The sequence below is a fragment of the Nycticebus coucang genome, chromosome 10 (genome assembly GCF_027406575.1).
Source record: "Nycticebus coucang isolate mNycCou1 chromosome 10, mNycCou1.pri, whole genome shotgun sequence".
NCBI classification, from domain to species: Eukaryota; Metazoa; Chordata; class Mammalia; order Primates; family Lorisidae; genus Nycticebus; species Nycticebus coucang.
This window is the reverse complement of record NC_069789.1, coordinates 55,080,253-55,107,483: the sequence shown is the minus strand read 5'-3', so window position 1 is coordinate 55,107,483 and position 27,231 is coordinate 55,080,253. Positions and strand designations below refer to the sequence as shown.

The following is a 27,231-nucleotide window of genomic DNA, read 5'->3' as shown; positions in this document are numbered from 1 at the left end:
GAACTAAGATGCTGTTGGAATCTCAGTTGTTCTTATCAGAATAATTGGAAATACTACTCTATACTTAATCTCCTGGCTATATTAGAAAAGCTACCTTTTAAATAAATTTTAAAACCTAATTGTAGCTGTATTAAAGAATCATTTTTCTTGAAGTTAATATTTGATGAATTCCAGAGTCTTTTAGATTGTGAAGGGGAAATTTACTTTAGTGTTCTGTCACATTACTTGATAAGTAATCATTATCAAGGTTTATTACTTGATAATGCTGCAATATAAAATCATTAATTATTATCAATAATCTTGGTGATGCTACAATATGAAATTGTACAAGCAATGGTATTTCCACCTACCCCCAACAATTATCATGAGAGAGAGGGCAGTGAGACAAACGAAGAAAGCTTAAGACTTGGACTTATAAGCAGCCATAAAAATGGGAGTGGTGAAAAGGGTGCTAATGGTCTATGTAGGTAAACCTAGCATCTAGAAGTCAGGAGGAGCCTTACAAACAGAGATCATGAGAGTGTGGGATCAGTAATCTAGCTGGCACTTTCAATTAAAGGAAATTGCAGAATAAAAGAGTCAAGTGACTCTTTTATTATCCTGCTTGAGCTCTGGATGAACTGCATGGGTGACACCTCGTAGATCGTCAATAATAGATTAAAGAAGGAAAAAACAAATGAACAAACACACTTGCCTAATTGCAGTGATGAAATTTTACTAAAAAGTGTGCTCAATGGGAAGTGATATTTGAGAAAATATTATTTCTTCATTTTCACATTGAGTAGACCTTACATTTGTTCAGATCCACCAGATTCCTTTATCCAATTTAATTTGGGGTAGGAAGAATTCCATTAAAATCTTTTTTTTTTGAGACAGAGTGTCACTAGGTTGCCCTCAGTAGGATACTGTAGTGTCACAGCTCACAGCAACCTCAAACTCTTGGGCTTAAGCAATTCTCTTGCCTCAGCCTCCCAAGTAGCTGGGACTATAGGCACCCACCACAATGCCTGGCTATTTTTTGTTGCAGTCTGGGCTGGGTTTGAACCCTCCACCCTTGGTGTATGTGGTGGCGTCATATCCACTGTGCTACAGGCGCCAAGCCCCATTAAAATCTTTGATTCTCTCTTGTTCAGATATGTCCTAGTTGGTTCAACTACTAGTCATTGTGAAGTCCAAGATAAAGGAGTTGACTGGAGTGAGCCTCTCCCACAATGTGTAAGTAAGTGAAGATTTTTTTTCTGACTTGACTATCAACTTAAACTACTTAAGATAATAAAATTCCTGCACATCTTTATCTCTATGTGTATCCTCCATTAGAATTTTCATAAAGTTTAGATTTGTAACAGTACTTTTCTTGATAATTTTTTCTCTTCACTCCCTCATATCAGTTGCCAAGTGTGAGGCCCCTCCAGACATCAGCAATGGGAAGCACAGTGGTGGCGATAAAGAAATGTATGAGTATGGCTCCTCTGTCACCTACAGCTGTGACCCACACTTCTCACTCATAGGCAAAGCCTCCGTTTCCTGCATGGTAGAGAATAAAACCGCAGGTGTCTGGAGCCCCAGCCCTCCTACCTGTAAACGTAAGTCTTAAGGATGCATTCTTCTTTGAATTGTTTGCTCTCATTTGTTTAAAGGAAAAATAAAGAAAAACTTATTGGGAAAATGGAACAACTCAAAGACTAATTACCACTGATGCAATCATTTATTTGGCTGATATTTACCACATGCTGTATTAGAATATAGTAAAAAACAGCACCAATATCTCACTGGTTTGGTGAAGTAAAAGTTCATTCTCATTTATTCTGAGTCTGTGGTGTGTCCAGGTGATCCTCCAGAACAGCTGTAGTCTGAGAGTTAGCTTTGCCACCTGCTCAGCAATGCAGGCTGCTCTGCTCTCATAGTGCTTTCACAATCTCTTCAATAGAGGAAGAGAGAAAGGCAAATTGAGCTGTGGCTAAGAGCTTTGTCCTGCAGGTGACCACACATCCCTTTGCACTGCAACCTTTGTCTGTAGCTAGAGGGAAGCTTCAAAGGACTGGGGAATGTAGCCCTTTGTCTGTTCAGGAAGTGCAACTGAAACTGTCAGTTAGCACTTGTAATGTCAACCACATATGCCTGTAGGGCAAGTGAAAACTACTAATACCAGAAGGGCAAAAGGACAAAGCAAGCAATAATTGAGCCAGAAAATGTATGTATTATGTTACTGTTAGTCTGCTAATCTAGGGCATCTCACTTTGCTTCTAACTTCACACAGTATCACTTGCTATTCTGATTTAACAACAGGACACGGTCAAACTAGGGAGATAAAAGAAGGACCCTGCAAACAGTGCAAAATGCCTGAAGTCAGGTCCACAAGAAGTGGAAATGGCAGGAGCTGAGGCTGGCAGAGTTAGCAGGGGCCAGGTTATGAAGGGTCTTGTATGTCACTCTCAGGAGTTCAAAACAAAGGTTCAATGAAAGGCTAGGGGAATAAGTGTGCTTTTAGGAAGAAATCTGGCTGGAGAATGGACAACAATCTGAAGTGAGAAAAATATTAACCAATAGGCATCTGTTTTGGTCCCTCCAAATTCATGTTAGAACCTAAGACCCAATGTGATAATTTTATCAGGTAGGGCCTTCTGGAAAGTGACTAAGTGATGAAGGAGCCACCATTATGAATTAGACTGGTGCCCTAATAAAAGAGATAGAGGAGGGAGCCTTAGTCTTTTTTGTCCTTCTACCTTGTGAGGACACATCATTAATCCCTTCCTCCATATAAAGGTGCAGCAAGAAGGCATCATCTTGCAAGCAGACAGAGAGCAAGCCCTAACCAGACACCAAATCTGCTGGTGCCTAGATCTTGGACTTCCCAGCCTCCAGAACTATGGGAAATAAATTTCTATTATTTATAAACTACCCAGCTAAGGTATTTTGTTATAGCTTGAGAAATAGACTAAGATGGCACTTTTGCAAACCTCCAGCCAAGTAGTAAAGGTGGTGTTAACTGTAGCTATGGCAGCAGGCCTGGAGAGAAATTGAAGCATTATAGAGAAATTAAGGTGTTAGGATTGACAAGACTTGATGACTAACTATGTGTGAAGGGGGTGAGTGCAATTTGTTCTCTGCTGGGGGTGCAGGTCTCTGATGTCCTGGCCACTTTTGCATGACATCAGCTCATTACAGTGGGCCGAGGACCCACAACCAAAATCATTCAGGAAATTAGGCCATCATATCAAAAGTTTCGGGGACCTTGGAGGTACATGTTTCTTTTGGCTTATATATGACTGAATATTTCTTTTTTATTTATTTTTATTTTTATTATTTTTTAAATTTTGCTTTCAATTTCAACTGGCTTTCACTCATCTTAGTTTGAAGGTTTTTTTTTTTTTTTTTCTTTTCTTCCTTTAGTGATTCCCTTGCCCTTTGCCTCCCAAGTAGGTGGGACTACAGGTGCCTGCCACAATGCCTGGCTTTTTTATTTTTGGTAGAGATGGGTCTCACTCTGGCTCACTCCAGCTCATGCTGGTCTCAAACCTCTGAGCTCAGGCAATCCACCTGCCTTAGCCTCCCACAGTGCTAGGACTATAGGCGTGAGCCACCATGCCCAGCCCAAATATGTAAAAAATAATTTTTTACAAAAAAAAAGAAATAAAAATAATTTTTCTATGACTAGTTTTTATTGGTAGGACAGTTGAAGGGGTTATCCACAAACATTTCATACAAGGACCAAAATGATGGGAACTCACTTGACACAGGCTTTAAAAACTGAAATTATACACATACATATTTTGTTTTTTATTTTTTAAAATTTTCCCATTTATTTTTCATTTGTATATTAACATAAGGTGCAATTTTGCTATATTGATATTGATATATTTGCATGGTGATGAAGTCAGGGCCTTCAGTGCATCCACCACTGGAGTATGCATGTTGTACCCACCAAGCAACCTCCCATCACCCACCCTACCTCTTCAAGTCTCCATTGTCTATCATTCCAAGCTCTGTTTCCTTATACCACATGTGAGAGAACACGTGGCGTTTTTCTTTCTGTTCCTGGGTGGTTTCACTTAAGATAATGGTCTCCAGTTCTAACCATGTTGCTTCAAAAGATGTGATTTCATTCTTTTCAATAGCTGCATAGTATTCCATTGTGTATATATACCACATCTTCTGCATTCAACATTTGGTTGATGAACACATAGGATGATTCCATATGTTTGCTATTATGAATAGTGCCACAATAACATATGAATGCAGGTATCTTTTTTATATAATCATTTCTTTTCCTTTGGATAGATAACACAGAAGTGGGATTAGTAGATCTTATGGTAGTTCTATTTTTAGTTCTTTGAGAAAACTCCATACTGTTTTCCATTGAGGTTGCACTAATTTATAATTCTTACCAAAAGTGTATAAGAGTTCCCTTATCTCTGCATCCTTGCCAACATCTTCTTTCCTGGTTTTTTTTTTGTCTTTTTAATAATGATCATTTTCATTGGCATAAGAAGATATCTCATTGTGGTTTAATTTGCATTTCTATGATGATTATTGATGTTGAACATTTTTTCATATGCATATTGGCCATTTATTTGTCTTCTTTTGAAAAATGACTATTCATGTCCTTAGCCCATTATTTTTATGCTCTTTTCTTTTTTTTATTGTTTGAGGTTCATTGAAGGTAGAAAGAATTGTGTTACACTGATTGAATTTGTTAGGTAAAGTCTCTCTTATAATTGTGTCCTACCCCCAAGAGGTGCCATATACTGTAATCCCCCATGCCCCATCCTCCTCCCCTCTCCCTGCTCATTCCCCTTCCCTTGAATTGATTTGAATTTTCCTCTTATGAGGGTAGCTATTAAATCTTCTACTGGCTTCATATTAGAATCGAGTACATTGGATTCTTGCTTCTCCATTCTTGTGATATTTTACTAAGAAGAATGCATTCCAACCCAATCCAAGTTACTACAAAAGATATAAAGTCTTCATCTTTTTTAATAGCTGAATAGTAGTCCATGGTATACATATATCACAGCTTGTTAATCCATTCCTGGGTTAGTGGGTATTTTGTTTGTTTCCACATTTTAGCAATTGTAAATTGAGCTGTGATAAACATTATAGTACAAATGTCCTTATGATAGCATGATTTTTCTTTCTTCTGGGTGGATGCCTAGTAATGGGAGTGCAGGATAAAATGGGTGGTCTAATTTGAGTTTTTTGAGGATTCTTCATACTTCCTTCCAAAAAGGTTGTATTAGTTTTCAGTCTCACCAGCAGTGTAAAAGTGTTCCCTTCTCTCCACATCCATGCCAACCAGCATCTACAGCTTTGACATTTTGTGATGTGGGCTATTCTCACTGAGGTTAGGTGATATCTCAAGGTGATTTTGATTTGCATTTCTGTGACCATCAGGAACGATGAGCATCTTTTCATGTTTTTTAGCCATTAATCTACCTTTCTCAGAGAAGGTTCTGTTCATGTCTCTTGCCCAGTGGTAGATGAGATTGTTGACTTTTTATGTTGATTAACTTGAGTTCTCTGTAGATTCTAGTTATCAACCCTTTGTCAGATTCATACCCTGCAAATATCTTCTCCCCTTCTGAAGGTTGTCTTTTTGCTTTACTTGTTGTATCCTTAGCTGTGCAGAAGCTTTTCAGCTTAATTAAGTCCCATTTAAAAAAGAAATTTATTGTTGTTGTGATGGCCACTGAAGTCTTTTGTCATAAAATCTTTCCCCAGTTCAACATCATCAAAAGTTTTTCCCCTGCTTTCTTCTAAGATTTGTATTGTTTTGTGTCTTAGATTTAAATCTTTTATCCATCTTGAGTCAATTTTTGTAAGTGGCAAAAGGTGAGGGTCCAGTTTCAGTCTTTTACATGTGGTTGTACAGGTCTCCCAACACCATTTGATGAATAGAGATTCTTTTCCCCACTGTACCTTTTGTTTGGTTTATCAAAGATCAGATGGCAAGTAGAGACTGGTTTCATCTCTTGGTTTTCTACTCAGTTCTATATGTCTATGTCCCTATTTTTCTGCTAATACTATGCTGTTTTATTTACTGTGGACTTGTAATATAGCCTGAGGTCTGGTAAGGTGATGCTTCTAGCTTTGTTTTTATTACTAAGGATAGCCTTAGCTAAGTGGGATTTTTTATGGTTCCATACAAAACGAAGTACTATTTTTTCCAGTTCTTCAAAATGTGATGTTGATATTTTAATGGGGATTGCATTGAATCTGTAGATCACTTTGGGTAGAATAGACATTTTGACAATGTTGATTCTTTTCAGCTATGAGCATGATATGTTATTCCATTTGTTAATGTCTTCTGCAATTTCTTTTCTTAGGGTTTCATAATTCTCATTGTAAAGATCCTTCACCTCCTTTGTTAGGTATATTCCTAAGTATTTCATTTTCTTTAAGTTACTGTGAAGTGAATTGTGTCCTTCATTTGCTTCTCAACTTGGCTGTGTTGGTATATACAAAGGCTACTGATTTGTGGACATTGATTTTGTTCCCTGGGACGTTACTGTATTTCCTGATTTACATTACTGTAAATCACTTCCAGGAATTTTATGGTTGAGTTTCTGGGTTTTCTAAGTATCAGATCATATCATCAGCAAAGAGCAAGAGTTTGACCTCCTCTTCTCCCATTTGGATGTCTTTTATATCCTTCTCATGCCTCGCTGCACTGACTAGAACTTCCAGCACAATGTTGAATGGTAGTGGAGATAGTGGGCATTCTTGTCTGGTTTCATTTCTAAGTGGAAAAGCTTTCAGTTTTACTCCATGCAGTATGATGTTAGCTGTGGTTTTGTCATAAATGGCTTCAACCAGCTTAAGAAGCATGCCAACTATGCCTATTTTCTTAAGTGTTCTTGTTAGAAAAGGATGGTGAGTTTTGTCAAATGCTTTTTCTGCATATATTGAGAGGATCATATGGTCTTTGTTTTTGCTTCTATTGAGATGGTGTACATTTATAACTTGCTTAGGCTAAACCAGCCTTGCATCCTTGTGATGAAACATATTTGATCGTGATTAATAATTTTTTTAATGTGTAGCTGCAATCTGTTAGCTAAGATTTTGTTGAGTGTATTTGCACTGATATTCATTAGTGAAATTGGTCTGTAGTTCTCCTTTTTAGTTGGGTCCTTTCCTGGTTTTGGAAGCAAGGTGATGTTTGCTTCATAGAATGTGTTGGGGAAAGTTCCTTCCCTCTCAATGTTTTGTAATAGTTTCTTCATTATGGGAATATGCTCATCTTTGAAGGTCTGTTAGAATTCTGATGTGAAGCCATTTGGTCCAGGCCTTCTTTTGTTGAAAGTTTTTTATTGTTTCTTTGATCTGAGTGCTTGATATTGGTCTGTTCAAGAGATCTATTTTTTCTTGGCTAAGTCTAGGGAGATGTTTGGATTCCAAGTATTGGTCCATTTCCTCCACATTGCCAAATTTCTGGGCATAGATTTTTTGGTAGTAGTTGGAAATAATCTCTTGTATCTCTGTGGTATCAGTTATTATTTCCTCCTTTTTGTTTCTGATTTAGGTTATTAAAGAATTTATCTTTCTGTTTCTGGAGATCTGGCCAATGGTTTATCAATTTTATTTATCTTTTTGAAGAATCAATTTTTTTGATTACTTTTCTGAATGATTCTTTAATTTTCAATTTTATTTATTTCTGATTTAATTTTGGTTATTTTTTTTCCTTTACTAGGTTTGGGATTGGATTGCTTTTCCTTTTCCCGTACTTTAAGACAATTCATTAGATTGTTGATGTGCTCTCTTTCTGTTTTTTTTTTTTCATGCAGGCATGAATGTTTGCATATCAGTAAAAGATTAGATTTTTCCATCAATTTTAAAGCTTAGCTTAGCAGGATATAGAACTCTGGGCTGAAAATTTAAGTAGGTTAAAGGTAGATGGCCATTCTCTTCTGTCTTGAAAAGTTTCATTTGAGACAATTGTAGTCACCCTGATGGATTTGCCCATCTAGGTCAATTGGCACTTACTCCTGGCTGCTTGCAGAATTTTTTCTTTCATCTTGACTTTGGATAGGTTCATGACAATGTGTTTTAGAGAAGCTCTGTTTGAGTTGAGACAACTTTGAATTTGATATCCCTCTGAAAGGAGTATGTCAGAATCTTTGGTGATACTTGGGAAATTTTCATTTATAATATCCTCTAATAGGGCTTCCATTCCTCTGGGGCATTCTTCTTCCCCTTCTTCCCTTCTTCTATAATTTGTTATGTTTGAACACTTCATGAAGTTTTATACTTCTCTCAGTGAATTTTATGCTTTCTCTCCCTCTTTTTCTGTCTCTTTAACTCCCTATGTTAACTCAAGAGCTTTATGCTCTACTTCTGAGATTCTTTCTTCTCCATGTCTAATCTGTTATTGATACTTTCTATTGGATGTTTAAGTTCCCTCATTGACTGCTTTACTTTCTTAAGCTCTGCTATGTCCTTTTTATATTCTTTATATTGTTCATCACTTATTTGATTCATTTTTGGATTTCCTTTTGGTTATTATTCACTTTCTCAGCAATTTCCTTCATTGTTTTTATTATTCATATTTTAAATTTCCTTTCTGTCATCTCTAACATTTGTTTATAGGGAGAATCTTCTGCAGTAGCTACCTCATGATCCCTTGGGGGAGGAGGGGTTTTCTGTTTTGGTTTTTCATGTTGCCAAGATTTTTCTGCTGTTTTTTTCTCATGAATGTTTTCTTTTTGTCTGTTTCCTTGCCCTTCTTTTTACTTTCACTTCCTTTTCCTCTTTAAGTTACTGTGCCTCTGACCTAAGACGTTGAAGTATCCTTTTGGTATAGGACCAAAAGGAAGAGAAGATTAAACAGCAAGAAGGCATAAAAGATAAAAAAAGAAAAAGATAAAGGAAAGGGGGAAGTAAAAGGGAAGATTCACAAAAGAAGAGAGGAACAGAAAGAGAGAGACAGGAGTAATACTGGTGTACAGTAGGCTACTTTGACCCACACCCACAAATCCCAACCTCTAAGGAACTGATTAGGGTGGGTCCCTCAAGGTCAGGAGGTCTTTGTCAGCCTGAGCAGACACAAGACCCCACTTCCACTAAATAAAGAAGAAAAACAAAAATACTATAAATCAACACAAAATAAACAAAAAGCTTTAAGGCAGTAGTTCTCAACTTGTGGGTCATGATGCACAGGAACTGTATTAAAGGGTTGCAGCATTAGGACCTTTGAGAACCACTGCTTAAAGAGACAAAATTGAGGAAAAGAAGAATAACAAGGGCATAAAAACCAACAAAAATGAAGCCCTTACTATTGAAGAAGAAAAAAATGAAAAATTATATTTACAAGAGAAAAAAGAAAAAGAAAAGTCTAGGGGTGAAAGATGAAAAAAAATTTTTAAAGGAAAAAAATATATATCTTGCTGTATATTGGCTGTGCAACAGGTGATCTTCTTAGGTAAAAATGCTGATCACAATGCTGATACAGCTGTAAAAGATGGAGACTGGATGCCTCTGTCTTGCTGAGGAGACCTGGTTCCATCTTCCTTACATCTTTGCCCTCAATTCCCACAGGGTTGGGAACCTGAAGCTCTCCTCAGCCTGCTTAATTGACATGCCTTGACCTTTCCAAACCATCACCCTTTGCCACTCAGTGGCTTTCCTAGGAAAGGGTGTGTCCCTCAGATCTCCCCAGGAGTGGCTTCCCCACTTCTCAGAAGGGCCCGATGGCCAAGGCTGCAAGGCAGATTTCCCACAATGGCTGTGCCTGGCTTGCAGGTGAACAATGAAAGCTCCACTCTGCCTAGTGAGTGGCTCAGTCCCATCCCCTAGATACTGTTCAAAATCACTTGCTTGCTCTCTCATATTCTCCCAAGGTAACTCAACCAAGTGCCCAGATCCAGAAAACAAACAAATAAACAAACAAACAAACTCAGCAGGGCAGGCCCTATCTGTCCATAAACTTTTGCCACTGCTGCCCTTGCACTGGCTGGTCTCTGCCAGCCCACAAGTGCTTGCCCTTGTGCTGCTTCTCCACTGCTTCCGTCCTCCTCTTGGGGTCCTGAAGTCTCCTGCTGCCTCCCTGTACCCCATAGGGATGTTTCTGGGCAGAGCCTACAAGCCAGAGGTGCGTGGAGTCTTTTCTTCCCAGCCTCATCACACATGGCTGCAAAGAAGCTATCTCTATTCTGCCACCTTGCTCCACCCTTCCCTTAGCCCATTTTTTAGTGGGGTTAATTGTTTTTCGTTTGGGGGGTTTCTTTCTTTTTCTTTTTTTTTTTTTTGCAGTTTTTGGTTGGGGCCGGGTTTGAACCCACCACTTCTGGTATATGGGTGGCACCCTACTCCTTTGAGCCACAGGCACCACCTGGGGGTTGATTGTTTTGTTGTTGTTGAGTTGTTTGAGTTTATTGTAAATTTTGGATATTAGTTCCCTGTTAGATGTATAGTTTGAAAATATTTTCTCCCTTTCTGTAGGTTGTCTATGCATTCTGATTATTTATTTTGCTATGCAGAGGATTTATAATAAATTCTCATTTGTTTATTTTTGTTTCTATTGCCTATACTTTTCAGTTCTTAGTTGTAAATTCTTTGTCTAGACCAATGTCCACAAGAGTTTTCCCTAGGTTTTCTGCTAGTAATTTTATAGTTTCAGGGCCTATCTTCACATCATTAATCCATCTGAGTAGATTTTTTTATACTGAGAGATGTGGGTCCAGTTTCATTCTTTTGCATGTGGCAATGTAGTTTTCCCAGTACCATTTATTGAAAAGGGTATCCTTTCCTCAATATGTGTTTTTGTCAACTTTTTCAAAGATTACATGGCTGTAGATATATGGCTTGGTTTCTAGATTCTCTCTATATATTTACTTTATTTTTTATTTTTATTTTTTTTTGAGAGAGAATCTCACTTTGTCACTCTTGGTAAAATGCTATGACATCACAGCTCACAATAACCTCAAACTCTTGGGCTTAAGCAATTCTCTTGCTTCAGCTTCCCAGGTAGCTGGGACTACAGATACCTACCACAATGCCCTGCTATTTTTAGAAACAAGGTCTTTCTCTGGCTTAGGCTGGTCTCAAACTCCTGAGCTCAGGCAATCCACCCACCTCAGCCTCCCAGAGTGCTAGGATTACAGGCATGAATCATTGCAACCGGCCTCATATATTCACTTTAAAATATTTTATTGTATCTTCTTGGCATGTACTTATATCAGGTGTTTGTGTGAAACTTGTAACTGGATTAGCAGTAGTAGCAATATCCTCATTGCCATTTCTCTTTTAAAATCCACTTGTCTTTTCTCATGATTCTTTAGAAATCAACTGTCCTCAGCCAAAGGTACCACATGGAAATATTGTTTCTGGATTTGGAGCCCGCTATACTTACAAAGATTCTGTTGTGTTTGAGTGCCAGAAGGGTTTCATTCTTAGAGGCAGCAATTTAATTCATTGTGAAGAGGATAACAAATGGAATCCTTCTCCTCCTACTTGTGAGCTCAGTAAGTATAGACCATGAAGGAATTTGAATGTTTGGGATCAAAAGGTACTAGAATGTTGGTGGGCATACTTGCATGCTAAGACCCATTTTGAATCACAATACAATTTAAATTGTCAATAATCCTTTTTCTTGTTGGATAGAAAAATGCTTTCAGTACTTTTGGAAAAGTCATAAATCAGTAAAAAAGGCTGCCATATATAGTTGTAGAGTTTGTGCACACTCCAAAGGGAGGCATTAACATTGTAGATATTGTGGATTAATGTACTTATTTCAATAATATTCTACTAGTTGATAGAAAATTGTCTTATTCTAACAAAATCATCAAATTATGATAATTATTTTGAAAGGCAAATAACAAAAAGTATCCAGAGGAAAAGAACCTTCTTCTAACTTGCACAAAAATATTATTTGGACCAATTATGGTTCTGCCACTCTGCAGTCATAGACTCATACGGATTATTAAAAATAATGATAATTGTAATAGAAATGATTTGACTAGGTACATAACAAGAATTAACTCAGTGACTCCTCCCAATCATTGTGGGCACTATTATTATAAGCATTTTCCAGATGAAGAAACTTCATAAAGGCTAAATGACTTGCCCCAAATCATGCACCTGGTATAAGGATGAAGCCACTGATGTCTTGTATTCTTACTTTTGCCCTCATAAAATGACAATAACTATATTCTGGGGACATATGGAATGGTGGTGTAGGGAATTTGAAGAGACCTCTCCCTGTAGAGGTATCTTTCAAGCTGGTCAAAATTAGCAAACCATTCAAGGTCTCTGGAGATTGATCAAGGTGCTTATAACAAATTGAGAAGCATTTATTCAGCAAATACATGGTGACTTGTTATAAACAGTGGAAGGACATTGAAATAGAGCTAGAGATTACATCCAGCCACCAATAGCTTTACCTTGTAGAACTGTTCCAGTGGGTTCACAAGTGGCACTTCCCATCTTTCCCAGCTCCCTGGTGTGTAACAGGTATTTAGGGTGGATCTGGCAACCAGGGAACATTGTGTGATAGCATGTTCCAGAACTCTAAGTTGTGGAAGGCCTATATTGGATAGGTGGCAGCAGCCAGATGTCAGTGTCTGCTCCTCCACCCCTATTTCCATTAAATAGGGAGGATGGAGGTGGGAAGATGGTATGGAATTTAGTCCCTATTTCCTGCATGGCTTTCTGTTGCATTGCAGGAGAGCTGTTGCAGTGGGCTCAGTAGCAAAGTGGCACCTCCCATCTTCTCCAGCTTCCTAGAATGGAAAAACTATTGTGAGTAGATTTGATAGCTAGTGAATATTGACAGAACTTATACTTCTAGTTCTGGTCTTTGGAATATGTATACTTGGTGATGGGAAGTACCATTTCTGCTGGCTCCTCCTTCCCTTCTCCATAACTCTTAACACCATAGGAAGGACTCTGGTGAGGCATCTGGTGATGAATGAGTTTTCTAATTAGCCCCAACACCTGATCCATATGTCTGGAACAGATATTTTTCCAGAGGAGATAGGAAGCAAACTCCAAAGACTGTCAACACCCTTCCCCAGCCAAGGAGACCAACTTCAACTGCATGAGACTGTGAAGCAATTTATGTTCCACTGAGTTTTAAAAAAAAATAGAGAAATTAGTTAGTAATGACAGGAGGCTAACAGTTGTGTATAATACCAATAAAGACAGACTAGCCCAAAGCCTCATGAGAAAGAGACATTGAAAGAGAAAACCAGAGTGACCCTTGGTGGTTAGGAAGATTGTGCTTGCCCCAGGGTGTGCACTCAGATGGCATGCCATTGGATGAGCACACTTTGGGGGAAATAGACTTAACTGAACTAGTCCCATCAAGTCATTAACCAATAAGCAAGCAAGAAAACAAGAGGCCCTGAAGGTATTGAGGGAAAATCATACATATCCAGAGTTGCAACAATACATTATCTAATATGGCAGATTAAAAAAAAAAAGATCAGACATGCAAAGAGGCAGGAAAGAATGACCTATATAAAGGGGGAAAACTGCCAACAATAGAAACTGCTTTTGAGGAGGCCCAGAGGTTGGACTTAGCAGACAAATGCTAAGAAGATCAAAGCAGCTATTATAAACGTATTCAAAGAATTAAAGGAAACTATATCGAAGGAATTAAAGAAAGTATTATAATAATGTTTCATCAAATGGAAAACAGCAATAAAAATAGAAACTATTTTAAAAATAAAACAGAAATTTTGGAGTTGAAAAGGACAATAAATAAAATGAAAATTTTACAAGAGAAACTCAACCATAGGTTTGAGTTGGCAAAAGAAAGAATTGGCGAATGTAAACATGGATTCATTGGGATTATGAAACCTGAAGTATAGAGAGAAAAAAGCCCAAAGAAAAATAAACAGAGCATCAGAGAAATGTGGAACCCCATTAAGTGAAACAACACATGTATAATGAGAGTTCCAGAGGTAGAAGAGAGAGAAAGGAGTAAAAAACTATTCAAATAAAAAAACATGGTTGAAAACATCCAAATATGAAAAAAAAAAGAAAGAAAGACAGAAAGAAGGAAAAAAAAAACACAAACAAAAGCAAACAAACATCCCAACAACATACAAATCCAAGAATCTCATCAAACACAAGTAAAATGAATGCAAGAAGATCCAAACCCAGAAACATCATAGTGAAAATGTTGAAAGCCGGGCGGCGCCTGTAGCTCAGTCGGTAAGGCGCCGGCCCCATATACCGAGGGTGGCAGGTTCAAACCCGACCCCTGCTGAACTGCAAACCAAAAAATAGCTGGGCGTTGTGGCGGGCGCCTGTAGTTCCAGCTACTCGGGAGGCTGAGGCAAGAGAATCGCTTCAGCCCAGGAGTTGGAGGTTGCTGTGAGCTGTGTGATGCCACGGCACTCTACCGAGGGCAATAAAGTGAGACTCTGTCGCTACAAAAAAAAAAAAAGAAAAAGAAAATGTTGAAAGCCGAAGATGAGAAAGCAGCAAGAGAAAAGCAATACATCATGCACAACGTTTTGTACATGTAACCCCAATAAGATTAACAACTGATTTCTCAGAAACAAAGGAGACCAGAAGGCAGTGAGACGACATACTTAAAATGCAGAAAGAAAAACTATTGATCAGGAATCCAGCAACACATTTTACATCTATATATGTTATAGACTGCATAATGCATTGTTATAATTATAGCTTTATATAATATTATGTTTCATGTCTTTATGGTAGGTGAGATAAGAAAGAACAGAAAGTATATATTCGTAAAGTTACTATGTTAATCTTTTTATGCATCATTTCTGTTTTATTTTACTTCTTCCTGTGAATTCAAGTTATTCTATTCTTGAATTGAAGTTCTATTCTACAATACAGTTTTGTTCCCATCAACCTTCTTTATGTCGTTATTGTCAAATATATTGCATTACTATATATTATAGGTTTAATAATGCAATTATATGCATGTGGCTTTATGCAATTGTTATTTAAATCAGCTAAGGAAAGAAAGGAAAAAATATACAATTACGTTACCTTTTAAATTACTTCCATAATGACCTGTGCTGTTGCTCATTGTTTTTCTGTGTGAACTCAAATTATGGTCTGATGTCAGTTGTTTTTAGTCTGAAGAATTTCCTTTAGTATTTCTTGGAATTATAATCTTCTAGCAACAGTAAGATAACATTTCATGTCCATCGGAATGTGTATAATAAAAATAAAATAGATAATAACCGATGTTGGTGGGGATGTAGAAAAACTGGAACTTTCATACACTGTTGGTGGGAATGTAAATGGGTACAGCTATTTTGGAAAAGAGTTTTGACAGTTGCTCCAAAGTTTAAGCATAGAGTTATCATATGACCCAGCAATTATCCTCCTAGGTGTCTACCTAAGAGAAAGGAGAACAGATATCCATACAAAGAAATTTCACATGAATATTCATAGTGGCATTATTCACAATAGCTAAATGGCTAGAGTTCCTATCAACTAAAATAATGACCAAGTCCCAGGCTCAAAAAAATGCTTGGATCTTGCTTTGTTCTTGCCAAGCTATTACATGCTAAATTTCCTGGCGTCATTTAGATTAGGGGAATGACTATTGTTTATTTGCCCTAGTCAGGGAACATAGAAAGATACATTTATTTATATGTTATAGTTTTCCTACCATGTTTACCTTGCAGTCCTAATGCTTCAATACAGAAACTAACATTTCTGGAGTACATTAAAGATTAGAGAGGATTAATAATTGGGAATGCCCTTAGTAAGTGCTATGCACATTTGGGAGAAGGTTCACTTTCACTTTTCTGGTGTGGCTGATATATCAGCCATTTTAGGCTGGTTCTTAGCTGAATGAATATAGGATACCCATCAATAGGACAGGCTCCCTGATTGATGTGGCCACCTCACTTACAGTGTCCTTCTTACTTGTCCTCCTTTTATATGTAGATAGTTGTACTGGCTTACCAGATATTCCACATGCTTCCTGGGGATATCCTCGTCCAAGAAAAGAGGAAAGGTATGCTGTTGGGACTGTGTTTAAATACTACTGTCATTCTGGCTATAAACCCAGTGTGAATGAGCCTACAACTGTGACTTGTCAAGAAAATTTGAGATGGACCCCCTACAAAGGGTGTAAGGGTGAGCTTTTGTTTTTAAATATTTCTTTATCTTAAATGTCCAGTAATGTTAAGTTTTCTCTACCTTTAGTGAATGTGATTTTATCCTTCAAAATATATCAAGAATTATATTAATTCAACAGAATAGTGAAGTGTTATAGCCAGAAGGGACCATAAACGTAGAGCTTGAGGTGCTGAGAAATTTTAACTTTTCCTTATGCCATCTTAGAATAAAATGAGGAATAGAAGAAGTCTAATACAGAAGTCAAATGGTGTATAGTTTAAGTATTAGCCTCTTCACTGAGAAAGTTATAAAGGAGAATACAGCTCAGCTCCTTGAGAGCCCATACCTCCCCACTGTAGACTTCGGGGTAATTGGCCCCCAAAGCCTATGATATAGTCATGAACACAGCAAGCTGCAAGGTGACTTCTGTAGTTTACTTCTTGAGCCATGAGATGGCAGGTTGATGGAGATGAGTTTCCTAACGACAGACCCTGACTCCTGACCAGGTATTCCTGCCTCAGGAGGATGGAAAGGAGAGTTTCTCCATTTTCATTGGTAGGAAAAGCTCTCCTTCTGACTGTGGGGACAAGTGAGGGGCTGAAGGGCAGCTGGATGCCATTTCATGGGCCTCAGTGGAATTGACAAGAGAGGGAGAAAATCCTCCTTCTACTCTTCTGTCAGAATCTTGCCATTTTAGAGGTGAAGCCACAAAGGGCCAAAAATACAGGGAATTTTGTGGTTCAGATCAGGATTTGAAAATGTATGAATAATGAAATCGGTAATTTAGATTAACTTATCAGAATGTGACTTAACAAAGTTTAATTGCAATGACTCAGACTTACTTTGGGGAAATAGAATGAAAGACTTTTATTAAAATCACCGAATTAAAAATACATTTGCCAAAACATATTGTCTCAAATTAAATAACAAGTACTTACACTTTTGGTTATATTTATTTTACCCATTATGGTCTTATTGATTTAATGACTTAATAAAGTATATTTGTAGCTGTTTAAAAAGTGTAAGTGGTATTTATCCAAGTTATGAAATCTCATCAAATATGAATTTATACACATGACTTACATATTTAAAAATTTTCACACATAAAGCATTTCAAAAATATTACTGTTACATTATAAGAAACATATAAGTGTTTGGCATTTTTATTGTAATTCCTAAACAAATGAACACTGGAAGTATTTGAGTATGCCTCAAAGACTTCCTTATAGTGCTGGCCAACGTCCTGATATGGAGGATAAAGCTTATTTTTCTGTTCTGATGTTTTCCCTTACACATGTATTAGGCAATATCAAGTTCTACCTTAAAGTATTTCTACTAATGAATGAGAATTATAACCCTATATCAGCCCCAATCATATTAAATATGAAAGAATTTAAATAGCTATTTGTCTTTAATTTTTGCATCTAAGAGAAAAAGTTGTTGCCATAAACAATAATTTAAACTTAATTCTATGCATTCATTTTCAGGTACATATAAACTGTTGAGAATTTTTTTCTTCCTTGACACATGAGAAGTATAAGTTAATAAAGAGTTTAATAAATGATACAACTCCAATGAAGCCATAAATTTATAAATGCTATTTGTCATTGCTCTTAAAAATTTTTGAAAATTGACATTTTCATATAGGTTTAATATAAATTTTATTTCAGAAGTTCCTGAGGAAATTTCCTAGTTGGTGGCAAATGATTGATTGGTTAAAGTATTTCATTAAGTCCGGGACAGGGAGAGCAGTCTTAGAGTATCATTAGTCTCTTTAATGGTGAGATCTTCCAAAGGTAACAATAAGATTGTTAGCCACAGGAGCCTCGTTGGGGTGATTTTACTAACCATTATCCTCACTTTTTATTTTTTAGAGTTATGTTGCCCAATACCAAATCTAAAGACCGGTGAAATCATTCATCATAGAAAAAGTCGTCGCAGCAATGACTGTGTCTATTTCTATGGAGATGAGGTTTCATATACATGTTCTTTGGGAGACAAGTTTTCAGCTGTATGTCAACCAGATGGCACATGGAGTCCCCAAACACCAGCATGTGATGGCAGTAAGAATTCATAGCTTATATTATGTCAGGATGTTCTTCGCTTCAATGTGATAGTGATTATTAAGAAGGTTTAAAATTAGGGAAAATAATTTATATACTCTGTATGATTCTTTTTTTTTTTTTAATTGTTGGGGATTCATTGAGGGTACAATAAGCCAGGTTACACTGATTGCATTTGTTAGGTAAAGTCCCTCTTGCAATCATGTCTTGCCCCCAGAAGGTGTGGCACACACCAAGACCCCACCCCTCTCCCTCCTTCCCTCTCTCTGCTGTTCCTCCCCTGCCCATGACCTTAATTGTCATTAATTGTCCTCATATCAAAATTGAGTACATAGGATTCATGCTTCTCCATTCTTGTGGTGCTTTACTAAGAATAACGTCTTCTATTTCCATCCAGGTTAATACAAAGGATGTAAAGTCTCCATTTTTTTTTAATGGCTGAATAGTATTCCATGGTATACATATACCACAGCTTGTTAATCCATTCCTGGGTTGGTGGGCATTTAGGCTGTTGCCACATTTTGGCGATTGTAAATTGAGCTGCAATAAACAGTCTAGAATGAGTGTCCTTATGATAAAAGGATTTCTTTCCTTCTGGGTAGATGCCCAGTAATGGGATTGCAGGATCAAATAGGGGGTCTAGCTTGAGTGCTTTGAGGTTTCTCCATACTTCCTTCCAGAAAGGTTGTACTAATTTGCAGTCCCACCAGCAGTGTAAAAGTGTTCCCTTCTCTCCACATTCACGCCAGTATCTATAGTTTTGAGATTTTGTGATGTGGGCCATTCTCACTGGGGTTAGATGGTATCTCAGGGTGTTTTTGATTTGCATTTCTCTAATATATAGGGATGATGAACATTTTTTCATATGTTTGTTAGCCATTCATCTGTCTTCTTTAGAGAAAGTTCTATTCATGTCTCTTGCCCATTGATATATGGGATTGTTGGCTTTTTTCATGTGGATTAATTTGAGTTCTCTATAGATCCTAGTTATCAAGCTTTTGTCTGATTCAAAATCTGCAAATATCCTTTCCCATTGTGTAGGTTGTCTCTTTGCTTTGGTTGTTGTCTCCTTGGCTGTACAGAAGCTTTTCAGTTTAATGAAGTCCCATTTGTTTATTTTTGTTGTTGCAATTGCCATGGCAGTCTTCTTCGTGAAGTCTTTCCCCAGGCCAATATCTTCCAGTGTTTTTTCTATGCTTTCTTGGAGGATTTTTATTGTTTCATGCCTTAAATTTAAGTCCTTTATCTATCTTGAATCAATTTTTGTGAGTGGGGAAAGGTGTGGGTCCAGTTTCAGTCTTTTACATGGGGATATTCAGTTCTCCCAACACCATTTATTGAATAGGGAATCTTTCCCCCAAGGTATGTTCTTGTTTAGTTTATCGAAGATTAGGTGGTTGTAAGATGTTAGTTTCGTTTCTTGGTTTTCTATTCGATTCCAAGTGTCTATGTCTCTATTTTTGTGCCAGTACCATGCTGTCTTGACCAGTATGGCTTTGTAGTACAGACTAAAATCTGGTATGCTGATGCCCCCAGCTTTATTTTTATTACTAAGAACTGCCTTAGCTATACGGGTTTTTTTCTGGTTCCATACAAAACGCAGACTCATCTTTTCCAAATCTTGAAAGTACGATGTTGGTATTTTGATAGGAATGGCATTGATTAGGTAAATTGCTTTGGGAAGTATAGACATTTTAACAATGTTGATTCTGCCCATCCATGAGCATGGTGTGTTCTTCCATTTTTTAAAATCCTCTGTTATTTTCTTTCTGAGGATTTCATAGTTTTCTTTATAGAGGTCCTTCACCTCCTTCGTTAGGTATATTCCTAGGTATTTCATTTTCTTTGAAACTATGGTGAAGTGAGTTGTGTCCTTAATTAGCTTCTCATCTTCACTGTTATTGGCATATACAAAGGCTACTGACTCGTGGACATTGATTTTATATTCTGAAACATTACCTTATGTTTTGATGACCTCTAGGAGTCTTGTGGTTGAGTCTTTGGGGTTGTCTAAGTATAAGATCATGTCATCAGCAAAGAGGGAGAGTTTGACCTCCTCTGCTCCCATTTGGATTCCCTTTATTTCCTAGTCTTGCCTAATTGTATTGGCTAGAACTTCCAGCACTATGTTGAATAGTAAAGGTGACAGAGGACAACCTTGTCTGGTTCCAGTTTTAAGAGGAAAAGCTTTCAGTTTTACTCCATTCAGTAAAATATTAGCTGTGGGTTTGTCATAGATAGCTTCAATCAGTTTTAGAAATGTGCCACCTATGCCTATAATCTTCAGTGTTCTAATTAGAAAAGGATGCTGGATTTTATCGAATGCTTTTTCTGCATCTATTGAGAGGATCATATGGTCTTTATTTTTGCTTCTGTTAATAGGGTGGATAACGTTTATGGACTTGCGTATGTTAAACCAGCCTTGCATCCCTGGGATGAAACCTACTTGATCATGATGTATGACTTTTTTAATGATAAGCTGTAATCTATTGGCTAGGATTTTGTTGAGAATTTTTGCATCTATATTCATGAGTGAGATTGGTCTGAAATGCTCCTTTTTGGTTGTGTCTTTTCCTGGTTTTGGTATCAGGGTGATGTTTGCTTCATAGAATGTGTTGGGGAAGATTCCTTCTTCCTCAATTTTTTGGAATAATTTCTGCAGTACAGGAATAAGCTCTTCCTTGAAGATTTGATAGAATTCTGGAGTGAAGCCATCTGGTCCAGGGCATTTTTTGTTTGGAATCTTTTTTATTGTTTCTTTAATCTCAGTGCTTGAAATTGGTCTGTTCAGGAGCTCTATTTCTTCCTGGCTAAGTCTAGGGAGAGGGTGTGATTCCAAATATTGATCCATTTCCTTCGCATTGTCAAATTTCTGGGCATAGAGTTTCTGGTAGTATTCAGAGATGATCTCTTGTATCTCTGTGGGATCAGTTGTTATTTCCCCTTTATCATTTCTGATTGAGGTTACTAGAGATTTTACTTTTCTATTTCTCATTAGTCTGGCCAATGGTTTATCTATCTTATTTATTTTTTCAAAACACCAACTCCTTGTTTCATTAATTTTCTGAATGATTCTTTTGTTTTCAATTTCATTGATCTCTGATTTGATTTTGGATATTTCTTTTCTTCTACTGAGTTTAGGCTTAGATTGTTCTTCTTTTTCCAAGTCCATAAGATGGCTTGTGAGTTTGTTGATGTGCTCTCTTTCTGTTTTTCGAATGTAGGCATCTAAAGCGATAAATTTTCCTCTCAAAACTACTTTTGCAGTATCCCACAGATTTTGGTAGCTTGTGTCTTCATTGTTGTTATGCTCAAGGAAGTTAATAATTTCTGTTTTATTTCTTCCTTCACCCATCTTTTATTCAACAGAAGATTGTTTATTTTCTATGCCTTTGTGTGGGGTCGAACGTTTTTGTTAGAGTTGAGTTCTGCCCTTAGTGCCTTATGGTCTGAGAAGATACAAGGTAAAATTTCAATTCTTTTGATTCTTTTGATATTTGTTTTGTGTCCCAGGATATGATCAATTTTGGAGAATGTTCCATGGGGTGATGAGAAAAATGTGTATTCTTTATATTTGGGATGGAGTGTTCTATATGCGTCTATTAAGCACAGTTGTTCTAGGGTCTCATTTAAATCTCTTATATCTTTGTTTAATTTCTGTTTAGAGGATCTGTCCAGCTCTGTAAGAGGAGTGTTAAAGTCTCCTGTTATTATGGCATTATCAGATATCATATTGCTCAGACTGAGTAAGGTCTGTTTCAAGAATCTGGGAGCATTTAAATTGGATGCATAAATACTTAGAATTGAAATGTCTTCTTGTTGTATTTTTCCCTTGACAAATATAAAGTGACTATCTTTGTCTTTTTTGACTTTAGTTGCTTTAAATCCACATGTATCTGAAAATAAGATTGCAACTCCTCTTTTCTTCTGAATTCCATTTGCCTGAAAAATTGTCTTCCAACCCTTAACTCGGAGCTTTAATTTGTCTTTTGAAGCCAGGTGTGTTTCTTGTAGACAGCAAATGGATGGCTTGTGTTTTTTAATCCAGTCGGCCAATCTGTGTCTCTTCAGTGGGGAATTCAAGCCATTAACATTTATTGAGATAATTGATAAGGGTGGTAGTATTCTATTCGTCTTATTTTGTGAGAGTCCATTGCTTAGTTTTATGTTTTGCATCAGTGTGGAGGTTAGGTTCTGTCCTTTAATTTCTGAGTTCTTACTTTGCTGCTGATGTGTTGTCATGGTCAGTGTGTAGAACAGGTTGAAATATTTCCTGTAGAGCTGGTCTTGTTGTGGCAAATTTCCTCAATGTTTGTATATCTGTAAATGATTTGATTTCTCCGTCAATTTTAAAGCTTAGCGTAGCAGGGTACAGAATTCTGGGCTGGAAATTGTTCTGTTTAAGTAGATTAAAGGTAGATGACCATTGTCTTCTTGCTTGGAAAGTTTCATTAGAGAAGTCTGCGGTCACTCTGATGGGTTTGCCCCTGTAGGTCAACTGGCGTTTACTCCTGGCAGCTTGCAGAATCTTTTCTTTTGTCTTGACTTTGGAAAGGTTCATCACAATGTGTCTTGGAGAAGCTCGGTTAGAGTTGAGGTGATCTGGGGTCTGATATCCCTCTGAAAGCAGTGTGTCAGAATCTTTGGTGATATTTGGGAAATTTTCTTTTATAATATTCTCTAGTATGGCTTCCATTCCTCTGGGGCATTCTTCTTCCCCCTCTGGGATTCCTATAATTCATATGTTGGAACGTTTCATAGGGTCCCATAATTCTGCCAGTGAACGTTCTGCTTTCTCTCTCTTCTTTTCTGCCTCTTTAACTATCTGAGTTATCTCAAGAACTTTGTCTTCTACCTCTGAAATTCTTTCTTCTGCATGGTCTAACCTGTTGCTTATACTTTCCATTGCATCTTTAAGTTCCTTAACTGACTGTTTCAGTTCCTTCAGCTCTGCTATATCCTTTCTATATTCTTCATATTCTTCATCTCTTATTTGATTCTGTTTTTGGATTTCTTTTTGTTTATTTTTCACTTTATTAGCAGTTTCCTTCATTGCTTCCATCATTTCCTTCATTGTTTTCATCATGTGTATTCTAAATTCCCTTTCTGTCATACTCTGCAGTAGCTACTTCATGGTCCCTTGGAGGGGTTGTTCTGGACTGATTCTTTATGTTGCCTGGAGTTTTCTGCTGATTCTTCCTCATGAGTGATTTCTTTTATCTGTTTCCTTGCCCTAATTTTCCTTTCACTTCCTCTTGCTCTTTAAGTCCCCATGCCTGTGGACTAAGGTTTTGATGAGTCCTTTTGGTATAGGACCAGAAGAATGAGAAGGCTGAAAAACAAGAAGGGATGAAAGAAAGAAGGAAAGAGCAAAAATAAAATAGAGAAAGGCGAGGGGGTGGGTAAAAGGAATATTGACAAAAAGAAGAGAGGCGCAGAAAGAGGGAGACAGAGCAATTTAGGTGTACAGTAGGGTACTTTGACACAACCTTAAAAAACCCCAACCTCTGGGGATGCCTGGTTGGGTGGTTCCCTTGAGGTCAGCAACTCTTTGCTAACCTGATCAGACTGAGTACCTCACCTCCACCAAGTAGAGAGGAAAGACAAAAATGGTATAAATCAAACCAAAACAGAAACTTTATGGGATAAAATTGGGTAAAAAACCAAATAATAGGGGTAGAAACACTAGCAAAAATGAAGTTCTAGTTATTGAAAAAGGCAGCAGTGGGAAATTGTATTTATACTAGAAAACTGGAGAAAGAAAAGAAAAAATATGTATGGAAAAGGTTGAAATTAAAAAACAAAACAACAACATCAAAATATACAAAAAACAAACAAACAAAACAAACAAACAAAAACAAAGCAGTATATATATCTTGTTCAATATTGACTGGGCCACAGATGGTCTTCTGGGGTATGAGATGTTAATTACAATGCTGATATGACTGGAGGCCTCTGCTAATTTCTCAAACCCCACAGGGTAGACACCCTAAGTCTCTCTTCAGTCCACTTAAAAGGCATTTTAAGCTTCTAAACTTGCTAAGCAGAAGCTTTCCCAGGAAAGTGCTTGTCACTGGAATCACTGGTGAAGTGGCTATCCACTTATCCAGTGTGCCAAAACTGGTCTCACTCTGCCTCTGACGTTTAGGGCTGTAAGGCGGCTCAGACCCCGCCTTTAGGTTGCTCAGTCACTTGGTTATTAGGTCCTGCCTGATCCTTGCACTGCAACCCCTAGGGTGGACCTTGTTGGGGAAGTTCTTTCACAATGGCTCCCTGCGGCCCACAGCCAAACACTATTAGCTCCATCCGTCCGGCTCAGTGGCTCAGTCTGGGGTCCCAGACAATGCCCAAAGTTCTCTGCACTTCCACTCAAGCTCTCCCCAAGGCAGTTCAACTGAGTGCCAAGTCCAAAAACACCAAAACAGTTCACAGGTAAGGCCTTTCCGGTTTGCAGTCTCGCTGCTACTGTACTTAACAGCTGTCGGCGGGATTAGACCTATTTTAACAAACGCAATTACTTGCCAGTTTTCCACTGTTTTTGTCCTCCTCTTGGGGTCCAGAAGTCCCTTGCTGACTCCCTGTATCCTCAAAGGGATGATTTTAGGCAGATCCCATCAGCCAGAGATGCCTGGAGTCTTATCTCTCCAGACTCATGGTGCCCAGATGCAAGGAAGCTGTTACTCGGCCACCATCTTGCTCTCCACCCCCCTACTCAGTATGATTCTTAGAATGACTTTCTATGCTTTGTCTCATTACTTTTCCCTATCCTCCCAATGACCTTCACAGTTTCCTCTTCCTTTCTAAATCAGACTACATCTAAGAGATTAAGCTAAACTTTTCTTTTACTGTGTTTTGTTTCTTTGGATTTATTCTCTTTTCTTCCTCTATTTCTGGTCCATATGTCTTAATCTGCAGAAAAACACTTGTCCAAGTGTATTTGAACCTGCTTACCTGAGTTTCCTTCCTCCAGCTGCCTCCAAACAGTCACTGTCACTCTAATGTGAAATTTTTCCCTTACCACCACCAAGAGCTGATAGTGCTAAACACATACCACCATTCCCCCTGTGTGTTTGATTGGCCCATGAATTGTTGATCTGGACCCATTCCCCTGGCAGAAAAACAATTTATCTTCTGGCAAGAAGACCAAAGGAGCTCAAAGTGGCCAGGCCTTAGTTGTAGTTTATAAATTAATAGGAAAATCTTTGTAGTTTATAAATTAATAGAAAATAGGAAAATTTTCTCCTGGCAGAAATGTTTCAACTTTGCCAACCAGGACTTTTAATCCTGCAGATCCCAGAATTTCAGGGATGAGAAGCACAAATTCCCCAAATGAGTCACTTACAGTGGTGGTCTTGGAGCCACTCATGCTTTCATCTCATGGTTCCTGGACCCATGCATTTATTTTATTGGGAACCCAGAGCAATACACAGGTTGATATTTAATTCAAAGTAGAAACTTCTTTGTGGAAAATAGCGTCCCTTCATTGTCAAGCATTGCCAGTGTGCCTGTGCCTCTAACCAGCCATTTTAATCTTCTTACAGGTCAGCAGGTTCAGGTGATGCTATATGTGGTTTGAGTAGTGGATTCCATAACCATGGTTCTAATGGCACACCTTTTTGCTATGACTGGGTGTTCTGTTTGGATGTAGTGAATCCTATGTCAATTGTTCAAAAGCTCTATAATCATTCCAATAGCAGTGCCAATGGAGGTCCTATATTCAGAAAAGGCAAACTCGTACTTGCAATACTTGTCTATTTCTGTCAGAATAAATTGTCCTTTCTTCTAGTGTAGAAGGGGTCTACTATAAACAACCTGGTAAATGGGTTTTTTGTTGCCTTAAGGGATAGTATCATATTAGGGACTTAGGATTGATATTGGCAGGTTGGAAGCTCAGTGACAACAAATGACCTTTGCTAGTGGGAGTCCATGACATTGGGGCCATACTTATTCTCTATTCATGCTACACGGTCACTTTGTGTCTCTTCCTCTTTTGCCACCACCAGTGAGGCCAATGACAGAGAATGACTAACTTCAACTGGCTGAGACTTGTTTTTTTGTATTATTCTTGGTGGTTTAATGCCTCTTTTATTGGGGATGGTCTGCTGTCAACACATAAATAAGAATCTTCACGCTTCTTGCCCACTCTCTTATGTCCATTTACCTGCTTCTACACTAGATCTCCTTGTGCCCAGTCTTCCAATCTTTCTCCTTGGAGGGCTCTGACCCGAGAAGCCATTCATTCCGTGCCAACCTTCTTTTTTAGGTGTATCACCTACAGCTCACTGTACCAGGAAGATTTCCCCTTACACCTCTTTTTTGAGACCAGCCTTGATGGGGCTCTAATGCAGCTGCCATCCATTTCAGCTTGTACACACTGACAGAGTGAAAAGCATGCCATCTCAAATATGCCAAACTTGTGTATTGATTATTTCACACTGAAAATATTGGTGAATTTGTAGTTTCAGAGAGAGCTTGCTGACCTGTCTCCTCCTGCATGCAATAATCCATTAAGTTTTTTTTTTTTTTTTTTTGAGGGTTGGTACCAAAGGGAGAAAATAGCTCTTATTACTAGAGACTGGGAATTGGGGGCTTCAGTGGCCCTGAAAAAATAAACTCTCTGAAGGAACATTTACCCTCCACTCATTTTATACCTCTGCCCCATACATGTATTTCCTACCAAGTTCCCTGGAAACATACTGCTCCTCATCAAATCACCTTTGTCCGTATGAAAGCAGCTTACTTTGGCCACTTCTTTGTATTTTACTCTTGCAAAGATCCTCATGCACATGTAGGATGAATAACATTTGTATGCTTCTGTCTTGTTAGTCTGCCCACATAGTTTGTTTTCGAGATCCAGCCAAAGACCTCACGTAACAGCTGAAGAGCAAAGGGATTGGAAGTGATCTCTTACTTCCTAACAACACAAATCAAAAATGTTTACTTGTGAAACAAGCTGAGACTTCTCCCTGTTCTGTGGGTTGGTTATAAGGCAGAACCTATATAGCCATAGATGTGATGCAAGGGAGAAGGACTTGTGCAACAGTTCCTGGGCACAAGTAGGAATCAGGCTTCCTTCTAGTGCAGCTCACTTGTGCCGTCTTGTCCTACTCAGGCTCAA

At 37.9% G+C, this 27,231-nt stretch overlaps 1 protein-coding gene across 2 annotated transcripts in view; it reads left to right on the top strand.

The window, feature by feature from the left end:
• The window catches only part of LOC128597508 (C4b-binding protein alpha chain-like), an 83,305-nt gene that overhangs the window by 46,191 nt on the left and 9,883 nt on the right, over positions 1-27,231 (top strand). For both annotated transcript variants that reach the window (XM_053607926.1, XM_053607925.1), the window contains exons 5-9: positions 1,134-1,219; positions 1,389-1,583; positions 11,274-11,456; positions 15,877-16,068; positions 17,925-18,113. In XM_053607926.1, the coding sequence (XP_053463901.1) occupies positions 1,134-1,219; positions 1,389-1,583; positions 11,274-11,456; positions 15,877-16,068; positions 17,925-18,113 (845 nt within the window). The remainder of the gene's footprint in view (positions 1-1,133; positions 1,220-1,388; positions 1,584-11,273; positions 11,457-15,876; positions 16,069-17,924; positions 18,114-27,231) is intronic.